Source organism: Pseudochaenichthys georgianus, chromosome 24, assembly GCF_902827115.2.
Source record: "Pseudochaenichthys georgianus chromosome 24, fPseGeo1.2, whole genome shotgun sequence".
NCBI lineage: Eukaryota > Metazoa > Chordata > Actinopteri > Perciformes > Channichthyidae > Pseudochaenichthys > Pseudochaenichthys georgianus.
Genome location: NC_047526.1, coordinates 22738498 through 22753324, shown reverse-complemented (window position 1 = coordinate 22753324; position 14827 = coordinate 22738498). Strand labels below are relative to the sequence as shown.

At 41.2% G+C, this 14827-nt stretch overlaps 2 protein-coding genes across 2 annotated transcripts; one reads left to right on the top strand and one right to left on the bottom strand.

Annotated features, from left to right (window-relative positions):
* The first annotated feature begins 378 nt into the window (after nucleotides 1–378).
* On the top strand, nucleotides 379–14764 carry parp1 (poly (ADP-ribose) polymerase 1). Its single transcript, XM_034076317.2, has 23 exons — nucleotides 379–662; nucleotides 1687–1849; nucleotides 2670–2785; nucleotides 2891–3105; nucleotides 4929–5019; nucleotides 5119–5235; nucleotides 5419–5595; nucleotides 5955–6117; nucleotides 6339–6479; nucleotides 6591–6830; nucleotides 8166–8231; nucleotides 8315–8447; nucleotides 8603–8798; nucleotides 8886–9014; nucleotides 9335–9418; nucleotides 9564–9686; nucleotides 9775–9903; nucleotides 10049–10147; nucleotides 10269–10421; nucleotides 10907–11034; nucleotides 11132–11193; nucleotides 11409–11523; nucleotides 14007–14764. Exons 1-23 carry the CDS (start codon nucleotides 540–542, stop codon nucleotides 14086–14088), a joined length of 3045 nt encoding a protein of 1014 aa, XP_033932208.1. The 5' UTR covers nucleotides 379–539; the 3' UTR covers nucleotides 14089–14764.
* adorb1a (adenosine receptor B1a) lies at nucleotides 3186–4298 on the bottom strand. The gene has a single exon (XM_034075831.1). It carries the CDS (start codon nucleotides 4296–4298, stop codon nucleotides 3186–3188), a length of 1113 nt encoding a protein of 370 aa, XP_033931722.1.
* Nucleotides 14765–14827: the final 63 nt, after the last annotated feature.

Sequence of the window (14827 nt, the reverse complement as noted above, 5' to 3'; positions counted from 1 at the left end):
ATTCTATTTTGCACTGGGGTTAATTAGTGTATTGGTATTACAATTCACTTTTATCGCTATTTTTTACTTTACGTTTGTTGAATTTAAGTGTTGGTTATATATTTCATGTCATTAATCCAAATCTGCAAATAAACTAACGGTATACAACAAATGTAGTGGACTAGAAGCGCACGATTTACCTATGAATTGTAGTGGAGTAGAAGCACGAAGTAGCAAAAGATGTAAATACTCAAGTAGAGTAATAGTATCATGAAATTGTACTTAAGAACAGTACTTGACTAAATGTTCTTAGTTACTTAGTTACACTGTATACATGTAGTCTATTTGATAATGTGTAATTTGGAGAGCTGCTGGTGTTTTGGTATCAGGAAACAGAGACAGAGTGAGAGCTCTTCACGCGGGTCTCCGCCTCTGGAGCCATGCAGGCACGCGGCCAGTTTCGCTTCTCTGTGCAGCGTTGGTTGTTGTGGCTCCTAGTCATCCGGAGAAAGTTAGCCTAACAGTCATTTCCTTTTATTTCGCTGTGATATTAAAGAAGTATGGCGGAGTCTCAAGAGGACAAGCTGTACAAGGCGGAATATGCCAAAAGCGGCCGTGCATCGTGCAAGAAATGCAAAGAAAACATAGCGAAAGACTCGCTGAGAATGGCCATCATGGTGCAGGTAACGACGTCTGCAGAAACTGCTAGCTAGCCTACCACCAGAGTGTTAGCTTTGGTAATTTAGGTGGTTTATTCGGCGAATATAGTGGATATTTATAAACTGGCGGGAGAATGAACATATTTATTGTATAGTTTGGTTTCAGTTGTGTTAGGTTAGGCCCCCGTTAGCATTTAAATGGCTGACATTGTCTGTTGAATCTTGTTCACAAAGAGCCGCTGAGCCTTTCCTAGGGGACTCTCAGTCTCTCAGTGCGCATCCTGCTATGCATTAAGGTTTTGTCATTAATACATTTGAATGCATCCTGAGGTTATGCTTAAATGCTACACTTACACAACTGAGTGAGAATCTGCTTCTGGAACAAAAATAGCAGCAGCAGCAGCACTGCCTCAATGCAAAGTCAGGCTGCTGCCCCACAGAGAGAATTAATTAATTTAGAGGCTCAGAAACCTTCTTCGTGGAGCAGCTCCAGATTCTCAATCTCACAGTGACTTTTCTTTCTTGAAGCCAGTCAAGTAAGCAGTGGTCATTTAATTAAAAAACAAACAGAAAAAGTAGTTTTTTTTCTTGTGCCATGCTTATAAAAGTGCCCTGCCCACTTGGACTTATATGGCATTGATTTGGTGAAACATTTGTCATACAATTACATAACTTATTGCACATCTCATCATTGTATTGAACAACATATGTTGTATCCTCATTTGAACACCAAATTTAAAAAAGCATGTTATTCAGCAAAAGACACCGCCCAGTCTTCATGGAGAGCATAAAGCTATACCTTTGTTTATTTATTCAATACATAGTTTCTCTACACTATAGTCAATTTTTGAAAGACAAAACCTCAGTTATGTTATACATAAGGAAACATTTGCAATAGTATATTTGAAAATGAAAGAATATTCTCTCGTAAGCCTCAGTTAGGAGTCATTCACTGGTCCGATTCACATTTCCGTCTCATGTTCGGAGGCTCCCATCCCATATCACCATGGGTCTCAGTGTAAACGTACTCTGTTTTTTCCCCCCACAGTCTCCCATGTTTGATGGGAAAGTGCCCCACTGGCACCACTTCTCTTGCTTCTGGCTGAGAGCTGCAGCTCAGTCCACGGCTGATATAACGGGCTACTCTGACCTGCGCTGGGACGACCAGGAGAAAGTAAAGAAGGCCATTGAGAGTGGAGGAGCAGTAGGAGGTCAGTTCATCATCTTTTAGCATTTGACTTATTGCCACACACAACATGTTATGATCCCAGTGTGACTCAGTGAAGATAGTAGAACAAATTATTGATCTTATTTATTTGAACCACTCTTTAGTGGAGCAGCTGACTTTTTACTGTCTGTCCAACAGGTGTGCACAACAATATGGTAGCTTACCCACAGCCAGCAGTGGCTTCATTCTCGTATACTGTTAACTTATTTCCCCCCCTTTTATCAGTAAAAAAAACGAAACACACAGGCTATTAGAAATAATTGAGATCACTCTGTATACTGTAGTATCTTACAGAGGAGGTTCTACTGGAGATCATACCTATTGTTTTATAAAGTATCTAGCTTTTACATCGCCTAGTCATGAGTTAAAATGAACATTCTGTTGTATATTTATATTCAGATTTATATTTTGAATATCAAGTAGACCAGTAACATAGATTACATTACGCTGTGTAAAGTGCACATATGTTCAATATAGTATGTCTATTTTATTTATATATATAGTAAGTGTTTATATTTTAAACGCTCACTTTATCTTTAATTTTATCAGCACCACGTCACTTTAAAGTATTTATTTATATGTACAATTTTAGCAAGTTTTTATATTGTCCTGTTCCTGTAAGCCAGTACAACGAAATTTCGTTTTAATAGTACACTCTGTGTCTTGTTGAAATGACAATAAAGTATGTCTAAGTCTAATATTTATATTCAGATATCTTGCATACATAAATATATACATTTTGAATGACGTAATTACACTTGGTTTGCTTGAATATTAAAATTGACTGACTTTTTTTGTTGTAGGAAAAGGAGACCAGAAGGGTGGAGCCAAAGGAGAGAAGACACTAAATGACTTTGCAGTAGAATATGCCAAATCAAACCGCAGCACATGCAAAGGCTGTGATCTGAAAATAGAAAAGGTTAGCAGACATTTTTCTACCAATGCATTCATTTGTACATATATATTACATATGATATGTTTTATCATGGGGAATTGTTTCTGAGTCTGTGGCTGTGTCCTTTAGGATCAGATCCGTGTCTCCAAGAAAACTGTGGACCCAGAGAAGCCCCAGCTGGGTCTGATCGACCGCTGGTACCACACTGCGTGTTTCGTGAGCAACAGGGAGGAGTTGGCCTTCAAACCTGAATACAGCGCCGCTCAGCTCAAAGGTTTCAACGCACTGAGGGCAGAAGATAAGGAGGAACTTAAGAAGAGGCTTCCTGCTGTAAAAACTGAAGGGTGAGACAAAGAAAAATAGATATTATTTATTATCGTAGGTTTGGTACTTACAGTGACACACAGTGTTCAGTGTCTCAGCTCTAGTGTGTGTTTCGGACAGTCGCTCCTTCTCCATCGACACCGCTGGCTGCTTTCAAAGCATCTCTCTCTCCCGTCGTCCTACAGCACATGAAAATGTCCCTAAAGGTGTCTCTGAATGCGGTCATGCTGTATGCATACAGGAAGGGGTTGATGGCAGAGTTGGCATGTGACAGGAGGATGGCAGTGAGCAGCAGCTCGAGCGGCACGGGGCAGTGTGGGCACAGCAGCAGGAAGCAGTCGATGATTTGTAGCGGTATCCAGCAGACTGTGAACAAGAAAAGAACCAGGAAGAGTGTGGTGGCAGTCTTCATCTCTCTCCGCATGCTGGCTGTCGCCTGCCCTCCACCATTCTGCTTACACACGACGCGCCTCAATTGGCGCTTGACCGTCAAAAAAATCTTGGCATAGATGAGAAACATGATCACCAAGGGTGTCAGCACAAAGGCAAAGAAGCAGAAATAAACCATGTAGGTCATGTCTACCACCGCAGTGAAGAAACAGTGGCCTGACTCCGGCGGCGTCTTGTGCCACCCCATCATGGGAACCAGCCCGATGAGGAAGGCCAGCAGCCACGTGGAGAGGATCACTAACACGGCGTTGCGAGGCGTCATCAGGGCGCTGTAGCGGAACGGCATGAAGATAGCCACGTAGCGCTCCGACGCCACCGCCAGCAGGCTGAAGATGGAGCTTTGCGTGAACATTATCAAAACACTCAACATGAGCAGACACAGAGGAAAGTTGTGACGTGGTAAACCGATATCAGTCAGGACGGCACAGGGTATGGCGATCACCCCCACACAGATGTCAGCGACCGCCAGCGACACCAGGAAGTAGTTGGTGAGGGTGCGTAACTTGCGGTTGAGGGCCACGGCAACGCAGACCAGCAAATTGCCAACCGCAGAGAGAAAGGCGATGACTATCTCTGCCACCATGTACGCAATGTTAGGGGAGATCAGCAGGTCAGCAGGTGGGGGGGGAGGAAGGGAGGAGCCCGTATTGGAAAAGGAAGGAGCTGAGGAGTTTTGGAAAGGCTGCAGGAAGTCAGAAATATTGGATGCTTTCGTAGTTTGGAGGAACGTGTAGAGGTTCAACAGTGCAGGGGTGTTCTCCATGGTGGTCCCTAAATTCGAAAAGAAGATTTAGTCAGAAGTCGAGCTTCACTCCTCGCTGAGGCTGTAACAAAGCAGTAAAATAACTTACCTATATAACGGTCAATATTTAAAACTCAACCGACGTTCATCCCGATATCGTACTATCCTCACATTGGAATGGAAATTCTCTCCTCTGTTTGAGCAAATCTGAACGATGCCACTTTATATAATTCCCTTCTTCCCTCTTGACATCAGTACTTGTTTAATAAGTGATGTTTGTTTTGTTTTTTTACACCTCCAGGATAAGTCTGAGCCACCAGTTGGTCATTAGGTGATGCCTGTGTGCTGGTGTGTGTCCGCTCTCATGGGTTGTCTAATGAATATTTCCTGTCAGGGCAGCGATGATGATATCAGCATTGACACCTAGGACTGTTGAGACATGTTCCTGCCTGTGTGTGAGAGTCCATTAACTGATGGAGCCCTAATGAATGTGCCTAATGAATAAAGGTGTCAGACGAAGGCTTGTTTGTTCCAGTGTCCCTTGTTGCCTAATTTGGGACGTTAATTTGGATGTTTTTCAAATCCAAAACAACAACAAAAGAAAGTATGAAAGAAATAAACCATTTCAGCAACTTTTCTTTGCTCTTACAGTAAGCGTAAAGGCGATGAAGTGGATGGAGCAACAAAGAAACAGAAGAAGGAAGAAGACGATGAGAAAAAGAAGCTCGAGGAGCACTTAAAGGTACATTTTATTCTCCATTTTATTCCTTAATGAAACGCATTATATTTGGGGACCATGTTTTTGATACGCTTTTATGTTTATATTTGGTGTCTTCTGTAGAACCAAAGCCAGCTGATTTGGGGAATCAAGGACAAGCTGAGGAAGTTCTGCTCCACCAACGATATGAAGGAGCTGCTGATTGCAAACAGCCAGGAGGTTCCCTCAGGAGAATCTAATGTGAGAAAACCTTCTCTTGTTTACTTTATTTAAAGATTAAAGGAGATTGAAGGTTACATGGTCACTAGTAATAATTGAGAAAGTCTTTGCTTAGTTATTGGTTTTTACTGTATAAATAACGTATAAACTGAAGCCCCTGTGATACCTGATTCTGTTAAAGTCAGTTTTATGTTTAATCTTCAGGTGCTGGACTGCCTCGCAGACGGCATGACTTTCGGGGCCCTTGAGCCCTGTAAGGAGTGCATGGGCCAGCTGGTGTTCAAGGGTGATGCTTATTACTGTCATGGGGACATCTCAGCCTGGACAAAGTGTGTGTTCAAAACAACGACACCCATTCGCAATAACTGGATCACCCCCAAGGTACGCCGTCTCATTCCAGTGCTCCATGTGGTTCTTAGGTAGCAATTCCTACGCTAAATCCCCACCTGTAGTGCAGTATCCACATCATTAGGCGCTTTCACACCAAGTACTTTGCCGTACTTAGTTCACCAGAACTTAGTTCATCAGAACACACACTCATTAACTAAGTTCTAGTTCCGGTGTGAAAGCGCCTATTGTGATGAAATGCACTATGCTTGGAACTATAGGTATTTATTCTTCCTTTTACGTGCTGTAGCTTTGTGGCGGAAACAAATAGAATATTCGTATAAAGATGAATTAAATGTTACATATTCTGGACACATTTTACAACTTTGTGTGTTCTGGTTCTATCATTTTAGGAATTCCATGAAATTCCCTTCCTGAAAAAATTCAAGTTCAAGCGACAGGACAGGGTTTACCCAAAGGAGGCTCCTGTCGAAACTCCCAGCGCAGCCAAAGCTAAACCGCTGGCGAGTGCATCCGGCGTCAAGACGGAGCAACTGCCAGAGGGAGCGCCTGCAGGTTGGTGAACAAACCAGGAGGTGTTAACATCCTGCAAATATGGAAACCTTTCATTTATTAGGATTTTGGAACCTGGGTATGCTTAGTGTTTCCTTTAAATGTTATTCATATAAACATAAACTAAAATAGGACTGCTAGGGCCAGTGGAATAACACAGTAAATATTTAGAAATAAGTTGTGTATTTATAATTTTCCTATATCTGTCTTTTATTTCAACAAAGACAAACCTCTTACTGGTATGAAACTGATGAGTGTGGGCAAGCTGAGCAAGAACAAGGACGATCTCAAGGCTTTTGTCGAGGAGCTCGGTGGAAAGATTGCCAGCTCAGCAAATAAAGCTTCTCTCTGCCTCAGCACCAAAAGTGAGCTACCAGCTAAAAAATGCAGAATTATTCGTATGTTGCCCCTCACTATATCAAGTTTTCTCACTCGCTGCCTTTGTCACACCTGCTTCCTCCTCGATGTTTCCACAGAGGAGGTAGAGAAGATGAGTAAGAAGATGGAGGAGGTGAGGGACGCTGGGGTGCGTGTGGTCTCCGAGGATTTCCTCAAAGACATCAAGTCGTCGGGTAAAGCCCTCCAGGAACTCGTCTCCCTGCACGCCATCTCACCCTGGGGCGCCGAGGTCAAAGCTGAGGCTCCAGCTCCGTCAGTGGCCTCCAAGTCTGGAACGCCGGCTGCCAAGAGCACAGGCAGGGTGAAGGAGGAGGAAGGTAAAGGATTAGTTGCGGTTGTCGATGCATGTGCTTATTTATTTGTGTCTTAATGTTAGCTCATGTTTAGGAGGGGTGATCCCCCTTGTGTTATAGCCAGGTTTGGGATGTAACAGATTACATGTAATACAACAAAAGTAACTGTATTCCCTTACAGTTACAGGTGATGTAATCAGATTACTGCTCATTTTTTTAAGATCTCAATTACTAACAGGATTACAATGTAATAATGCGTTTTATAATAAAAAATGATATATTCTAGGTAAAAAAAATGGTGCTTTTTATTTAGGCTGATTTCCTTTTATTTATAAAAAAAAACTAATGTGTTAAACTAAACCAGCATTTGTAGACTATAATATTCTGTAAGCTTAAAATATAAGAGGAAACATTTTTGATACTAAATGTCTTTCAAAAGTCACAATAGGCGCATTCACACCGCAGTACTTTTCCCACAAAGGTTCATGAGAACTTAGTTCTCATGAACTAAGTACAGATCGCGTTCACACCGGAATAAGCTCCTGGGGGAAGGATTAGGCAAATTTAAGCCGCTGACATCTTCTTCTTCTGCTTTGGGTTTACTGGCAGGCCGCAAACAACTTCACGGCGTATACTGCCACCCGAAGTCCTCGGAGTTGGGGACTGGCTTCAGTAGAAGCTGCTGGGACTCCCAGCAACTTCTACTGAAGCCTTCCGAGTAAATCGCCAGAACGCCGACACCTCCTCATCTCCACCGCTCCCATGTTTTCTTTTGTGTTGCCATAAGTTAGTCTCTCTGCGTTTGTGTGCTGGGCTAATGATAATAATGCTAATGCGAGGATAATAAAATGGCAGCTTCACAAAACCTTTTGGGAGTTCTACGGGGCGTGGTTTGCATTCTGCCCAGCCAATCAGACATAGGAACCTTTTTCTCCCACTTAAGTCCCTGCTCTCTAGCAGGGACGGAAAAGGGGGTAAAAAAGGTTCTGATTAACTCATTTTAGTTCCGGCTCTTTTTGGTGTGAACGCGACATTTCGGAACTATATCGGAACTAAAGTGGGAAAAGTACTGCGGCGTGAACGCGCCTATTGTTTTGTTGTCTTACATGACAAACTTGAGTAAATAACCTCTTATTGATATATTTTTTTCTCTTGTATTTATATGCATCACATTCGATATTAAGGAAATCCAAAAGTAATGAAAAGTAATCAAATTAATTAAATAAAATGTACGTTTAGAATGTGATACTCAGAATATGTTACTGATTACATTTTTTAAGTAACTTCCAACCCTGGTTATAGCACTGGACTCTTTGGTGTATGTTTATTGATGAAAAACATGAATCTACGTGATTACAGGCAGTAGCAAAATCAAGAAGATGAAACTGACGGTGAAAGGAGGAGCTGCTGTGGATCCAGATTCAGGTAGTCATGAGCGCCCTGCATTCAAAACATTATTACTCCATCCAATTTCTTTATCTTCTGACCTTGACTTTATTTATTTTTAGGGCTGGAGAACAGCGCTCATGTCCTGGAGCAGAGCGGGAAGATGTACAGTGCTACGCTGGGTCTTGTGGACATTGTCAGAGGAACTAACTCCTACTACAAATTGCAGCTGCTAGAGGATGATGTACAGAAACGGTTAGTGGTGCTCTTGGTCAGAGATTGAGGGATTAGACCCGTTTTACCTTTCTACTGCAGAGGAACAGTGTTTGTTCCCCTTTCCAACACTATTGCTACAATGTTTAAAATGATTATCCAAACTCAACTACAGTATCTCTTCCCTCTATGTGCAGATACTGGGTGTTCAGGTCCTGGGGCAGAGTGGGTACCACTATCGGAGGCAACAAGCTAGACAAGTTTCACGACAAAAACTCTGCCATGGACAACTTCCTGGCTGTCTACAAAGAGAAGACGGGCAACACATGGAGCACCTCCAACTTCACCAAATATCCCAATAGGTTCTACCCACTGGAGATTGACTATGGACAGGTACAGACTGTAACACACTCAATACCAGAACTCAGACCGTTTGTTTCCTTCTGTATATGACTGGATTGTGGATGTGTTTCTTGACAGGATGAAGAAGCGGTGAAGAAGCTGACAGCCAGCGCCGGCACCAAGTCCAAGCTGGCCAAACCCATCCAGGAGCTGATCAAGATGATCTTTGATGTAGAGAGCATGAAGAAGGCCATGGTGGAGTTTGAGGTACGACTTTTTAATTAGTTTGTGGCTGTGTTCATGCTAGGAAACCATTAGATGGAAATAGTTTTCCTCTGTTCTTAATAACTGCTCAGGAGAATAAATGACATTTTGAAAGAGAATTCTACAACTCTGGATACAGCATTGTTTGTTTGTTGTTTTAAAGAAAAAACTTTGCATTATATCTTTTATATGCAACCTGTGTAAAAATACGGACAACAAATAACTTACAACAAATAACTAAAGGAAAAAAATAAAAATGTCCTTTAACACCATACCTTACATGTCTACTAACAATTCATTTTTCTCTCCCTTCCTATCTTCAGATTGACCTCCAAAAAATGCCCCTGGGAAAACTGAGCAAGAGGCAGATCCAGAGTGCCTATTCCCTCCTCACTGATGTACAGCAGGTCAGCAACCAACTACCCCTCCAGGAGGGCACTCGATGGATTTGTGACATTACTACAAATAGTGCTTTGTGCCAGTGGTTGGACCAGATATCTTACATATTTGTATTAATTTCTCAGACAATATCGGTCATTTTGTTTGTCATAGGCTGTGACAGAAAGTTTGTCTGAGGCCCACATCCTGGATCTCTCCAATCGCTTCTACACCCTGATACCTCACGACTTCGGGATGAAGAAACCCCCGCTGCTCAACAGCCTGGACTACATTCAAGTAAGAGCAACAAAAACAGTATCCCACGGTTTGATTTTCTCCTGCTTGATAAATGGATTGAACAACATCTGCATGCCTCACTTTTCAGAATAAAGTTCAGATGTTGGACAACCTGTTGGACATTGAAGTGGCATACAGCCTGCTGAGAGGGGGGGCCCAGGACGATGAGAGCGATCCCATCGACATCAACTACGAGAAACTCAAAACCAAGATTGAGGTGAGCAGCAGTTTAACTCTTTCATAATTGGGGACATTGTGCAAGATATAGGATTTATTCCCAAATTGTTTCTAATAATAATGTTTTTGAGTGAAGAGATTATGAATGGGAAGATAACAGTTGCTCTATATTTGTTATTCGACAGGTTGTTGACAAGTCTACAACTGAGGCTGAGATCATTACGCAATATGTTAAGAACACCCACGCTGCTACACACAACACTTACACGCTGGAAGTGGAAGAGGTAAGTTGAACTATTACTCATTCGTCACAGCCTTTATTTCAATTCACCTATGAACTGTAACTTTGTAGTCCAGCAAGTTGTTGCCATCTCACTGTGTTCACTGACTTTTCCCTTCTGTTAGATCTTTAAAATTGTTCGAGAGGGCGAGCGCCAGCGGTACCGTCCCTTCGAGGAGCTAAACAATCGCCAGCTGCTGTGGCACGGTTCTCGCAAAACCAACTACGCTGGTATCATGTCTCAGGGTCTTCGCATTGCCCCTCCAGAGGCTCCAGTGGTGAGTTATTGATAGCGTGGAACCGAAAGCTGCTCTTCCATTTGTTTTTATGCAATAAATAACTGAAAAATAGGGCTATCTGTCAATAATATAACGATATGGTGTTATAGGACTAGATATCATGTTCTTTTTTAGATTGCAATAGGGTGTCTTTTCCTTTTTTTAAAGGCTGTTTTTGTTTAAAGTGATTTTTTATTTATCAGACTTTTCTACCTGTTATTTGCCAATTTAATTATATTATCCACATTACTAATGATTATTAATCAGAAATCTCATTATGTATTTTTTGTGAAAGCACCAATAGTCAACCCTACAAATTAGTTGTAATATCGATAACAAGCTATTTGGTCAATAACATCTCAGCGATATTTGATTGTTTTTCTAAATTGCCAACCTAACTTTTAAATATTCTGTCTTGATGGTTTTTTTTTTTCTTCTGTTCAGTCATGTGTTACATTGTCATTTTCTTTTCTTTTTTTATTCAGACTGGTTACATGTTCGGTAAAGGTGTGTACTTTGCTGACATGGTGTCCAAGAGTGCAAACTACTGTCACACCTCCCAGTCAGACCCCGTCGGTCTCCTACTGCTGGCTGAGGTTGCTCTGGGCAACATGTAAGTCAGAGTTATTTAAATAAAACATGAATATCAACCCTTTCTTTAACAAACCTGTGAGGATAATATGAATTAACATGTTGTTTTTTGAATGCAGGCATGAATTGAAGAAGGCGTCCCACATTACAAAAGTACCCAAGGGCAAGCACAGTGTTAAAGGTAAGGGTCACTAATAATTGTGCTGTTTTCAGTAATGTTTTGGCATAGATGTGTTTTCCTACGAATGTGTTATTTAGCTGGTTTACATAAATATGTGTTTATACAATGCAATGCAATGTAGGACATTTGGCAATTCATTTGCCTTTTGTAGATGACACAAGTTTGGTTTGTATTCTGCTTCAGACTTTTATTCATGATTTTTTTTCTTCTTGCAGGTGTGGGTAGAACTGCTCCTGATCCAAGTGCATCTGTCACTTTGGACGGGGTGCAAGTGCCTCTGGGAAAAGGAAGCAACACGAACATTGATGACACAAGTCTCCTGTACAACGAGTATCCTTTAATACCTAAAACCTGGTTTATGAATTTAATACTCATTTTGCTCTCAAATGACACAATTTCTTTTCATGCTTTCGTGTATAATTAGCTATTTGATAGCTAGACCCTCCAGAAAAACGCGGGCAAAAATCCTTGATTATGCGGGCTAAAATCCTTGATTATGCGATCAAACATGCGGGGTTTTATGTGATTTTATGCGGTGAAATTGCGGGAAGTTCCAAAATATGCGGAAAGTTGCGGAACAAATAAATATTGGGCTGTCTTATTTATTTATTCTCTCTCACACACAACCTGCCACTAACGTTAAACCCCTTTACTATTCAAAACAAAGCAATTGGGCTATTTTAATCACACACTCTTTTAATCACACTCTCTCTCTCTCTCTCTCTCTCTCTCTCTCTCTCACTCACTCACTCACTCACTCACTCACTCACTCACTCACTCACTCACTCACTCACTCACTCACTCACTCACTCACTCACTCTCTCTCTCTCTCACACACACACACACACACACACACACACCAGAGTTCCTGTTAGCCGTTAATTACCGGACTAAGACCGGCAAATCTAAATCTCCCCGGTCAAAGTGTCCGTTCAAAATAATTTTCGTTTAGCGCAATACCACATCAGTTGCGCAACTTGCGCCATTTATGTGACAGACAAAAGAGTATGTGACAGACAAGAATAGTCCATTCTAATGTCTAACACTTAATGTGGAGAAAGAGATGTCCTGTATGGGTTGATTGTGCGTTGATCTGTTGTGGTAATGCCTCGGGGTTCCGGTAGGCATGTAAACAAATGCATAATGCTGCGCTATACTTTGCGGCCTCACCCAGTTGCATAGCGACGCTTATTGTTTAGGTGTCTTTTAATAAGCAGGTAGTCATATCATTAGCTAGAACTAGCTGGATCTGATCGATATGGACATAAACGCAAGTGAAGTCTAATCTGACGGGAGAGAGAGATCAGCTGCTGCTCACGAGTCGACACGCAGCTCTGCATAATCACATGCAGCGGTGAGCGGAACAAAACACACACTTCAGGTTAGAATAGCACACGTAACTATTTTAATGACCTCTCAAACTACCGTAACTAGTTATAGATATGTTTAGTTTTACTGTCGGGTCACTCATTACTGATCCGCGAGCTGCATGATACTGACAGGTTGTCAAGAGAGGGAGAGCGCTCCGTTTATTATTCCTGTGTTATTGTAAGTTACTGTACACTTTTGAATAATGTAGTTAATCTACTATAATTAGTTTGTTTAATATCGAATCATATCAATTTGTTTTAAAGCACAATAAATAACAAAGAAGACCTTTGACCGGCACTTTTCTCATTTTGTCTGGAAGATTTCAACTTTAACGGACATGTTGACCGGCGAAAAAATATTCTAACGGGAACTCTGACACACACACACACTTCTCCGCCTCATTCTGTTTTCATTTACTTGTTCGTTATCTGACCAGCTTCAATCTTGTAGGCTACTCACCTCGTTTCTTGTAGCCCTCGAAAGGGTTTTGGAGGTTGATGCCTCGGTGAACGTGAGTTGTTTGGCTTTCTTGTCCGCAGCAGCAGAAAGCATTTTCGAATGTTTGAATGAATCAAAGTGGGTCGTCACCGTCGATTTTCTCTTATGCTCCAACACACAGTTGCACGGGGTGCAGAATAGTTTCTCCCCACTTTCGTGCAAGACATCGGGGTACTGCTTTGCCCGGTCTTTAGCAGAAATGTTCATCGGTAAATGAGATGGATTCGATTTTTTCATCTTGGTGTTTTCTCTCTCGTGTGAGCTCCACACGTTCACTCTACGGTGTTGTTTACCTTCTGTGATGCGCGAGCTGATGACGTTGCATCATCATCATCACTTCACGTCAAGACGAGTTAACTTTTTTTTTCTCTCAACTTTGTGTGGAAAAATGCGGGGATTATGCGGCCTTTTAAAAATCGGAGGGTCTAGCTTATAGAAAAGTCAGATACTTAGTCAGTACACACTGTTCTAGAAATTGAATTGACCGACTTATGTTATGTCTAATGACTATTTTTAAACGATGAACTGTCACTTCTAAACTTTTAATTTTACTTTATTGCCAAGTTCTTACAACATGATATTGGATGTGAATTAAGTCCAATGTTTTAATTCTAATTTACAAATAACTTTAATGAAGGATCACTCTGAGGCACTAATGAATTTTCATTCTTTATGAAAAGAAGTATTCTGTCATAAACTGGCACCTAAATCATTGATCAATGAATGTCGAGTTTAGGACAACAAAACGTTGGTCGACCTGTCCTAAACAAATACCCTCACAACATGTAGTTACTTTATAGGACTGTCAGCTCTTGATATCTAACTTTGGATCATTTATTTGTCAACATTTCATGTGTGGCATTTGGGTAAAATGTCCCTTGGTTTTGCCATGTTGGTTATGTTATCTCGATAGTTCCTGTTGTCCTTAACTGCTGTTCCTTCAGATACATTGTGTATGATGTGTCACAGGTCAACATGAAGTATCTCCTGAAGATCAAGTTTAACTACCAGACGTCCCTGTGGTGAGGGGGTGGGGGTCTGTGTTCAAACCCTTTTCATTGAAAACTGAGACCGCTGTTGCTGTCAAATGCCTGGGCTTCATGGCAAAGGAGGGATGCTATACCACATTTTTACAATGGTCAATGGAAATCTCTAGTCACTTTATTGCTTTCTCATCAGGTTAACTAGCTGGCAGCCTTCTTCATAACACCTTAGTTCAATACCTACGTCAGAGTTGCTTATAAGACAGACATACAAATCAATGCTCAATCTGGTGGTTGAAGCACGGTGCCTAGTTCGCAGAGAGGTTTAGGAATGAACATTAGAAAACATTTGTAGTTTTCAGTTTCACATGGTCTTCTTGGAATTTTGGAAAGGATCTTTCTTCATTCTTTATTAAACCTAATAAGATTTAGTACTGCAAGTTTAGAGGGAGTTAAGAGTTTTTAACAATCAATCTGCAAACATACACAAACCAGACTGTTTGGTTCAAATACACTGTACAATGTTTGTTGTGTATATATTTGTTCTGTTGTTTGTCTAACAAGCTGTCTTCCTTGCAGAAAATGGGGGGGGAAATAAACAATGTGGTTAGCATTCTGCAAAGTATTCTGAAAAAGAAATGACTGTCATGGTATGTGGTACACTTTATCTTAGTGTTTTTCTCGCTTATCTCAAATACAATAAAATGTTCAGAATACAGTTCATGCCTGTGTGAATCATTATTTTCTTCTACTCCATTTGGGATATGATATCGGATGATATC

Coding starts and splice junctions, on each gene's coding strand:
- parp1 (XM_034076317.2), top strand. CDS start 540: ATGGCGGAGTCTCAAGAGGACAAGCTGTACAAGGCGGAATATGCCAAA. Junction 663..1,686: donor GAATGGCCATCATGGTGCAG/GTAACGACGTCT, acceptor TTCCCCCCACAG/TCTCCCATGTTTGATGGGAA. Junction 5,020..5,118: donor AGCTCGAGGAGCACTTAAAG/GTACATTTTATT, acceptor TGTCTTCTGTAG/AACCAAAGCCAGCTGATTTG.
- adorb1a (XM_034075831.1), bottom strand. CDS start 4,298: ATGGAGAACACCCCTGCACTGTTGAACCTCTACACGTTCCTCCAAACT.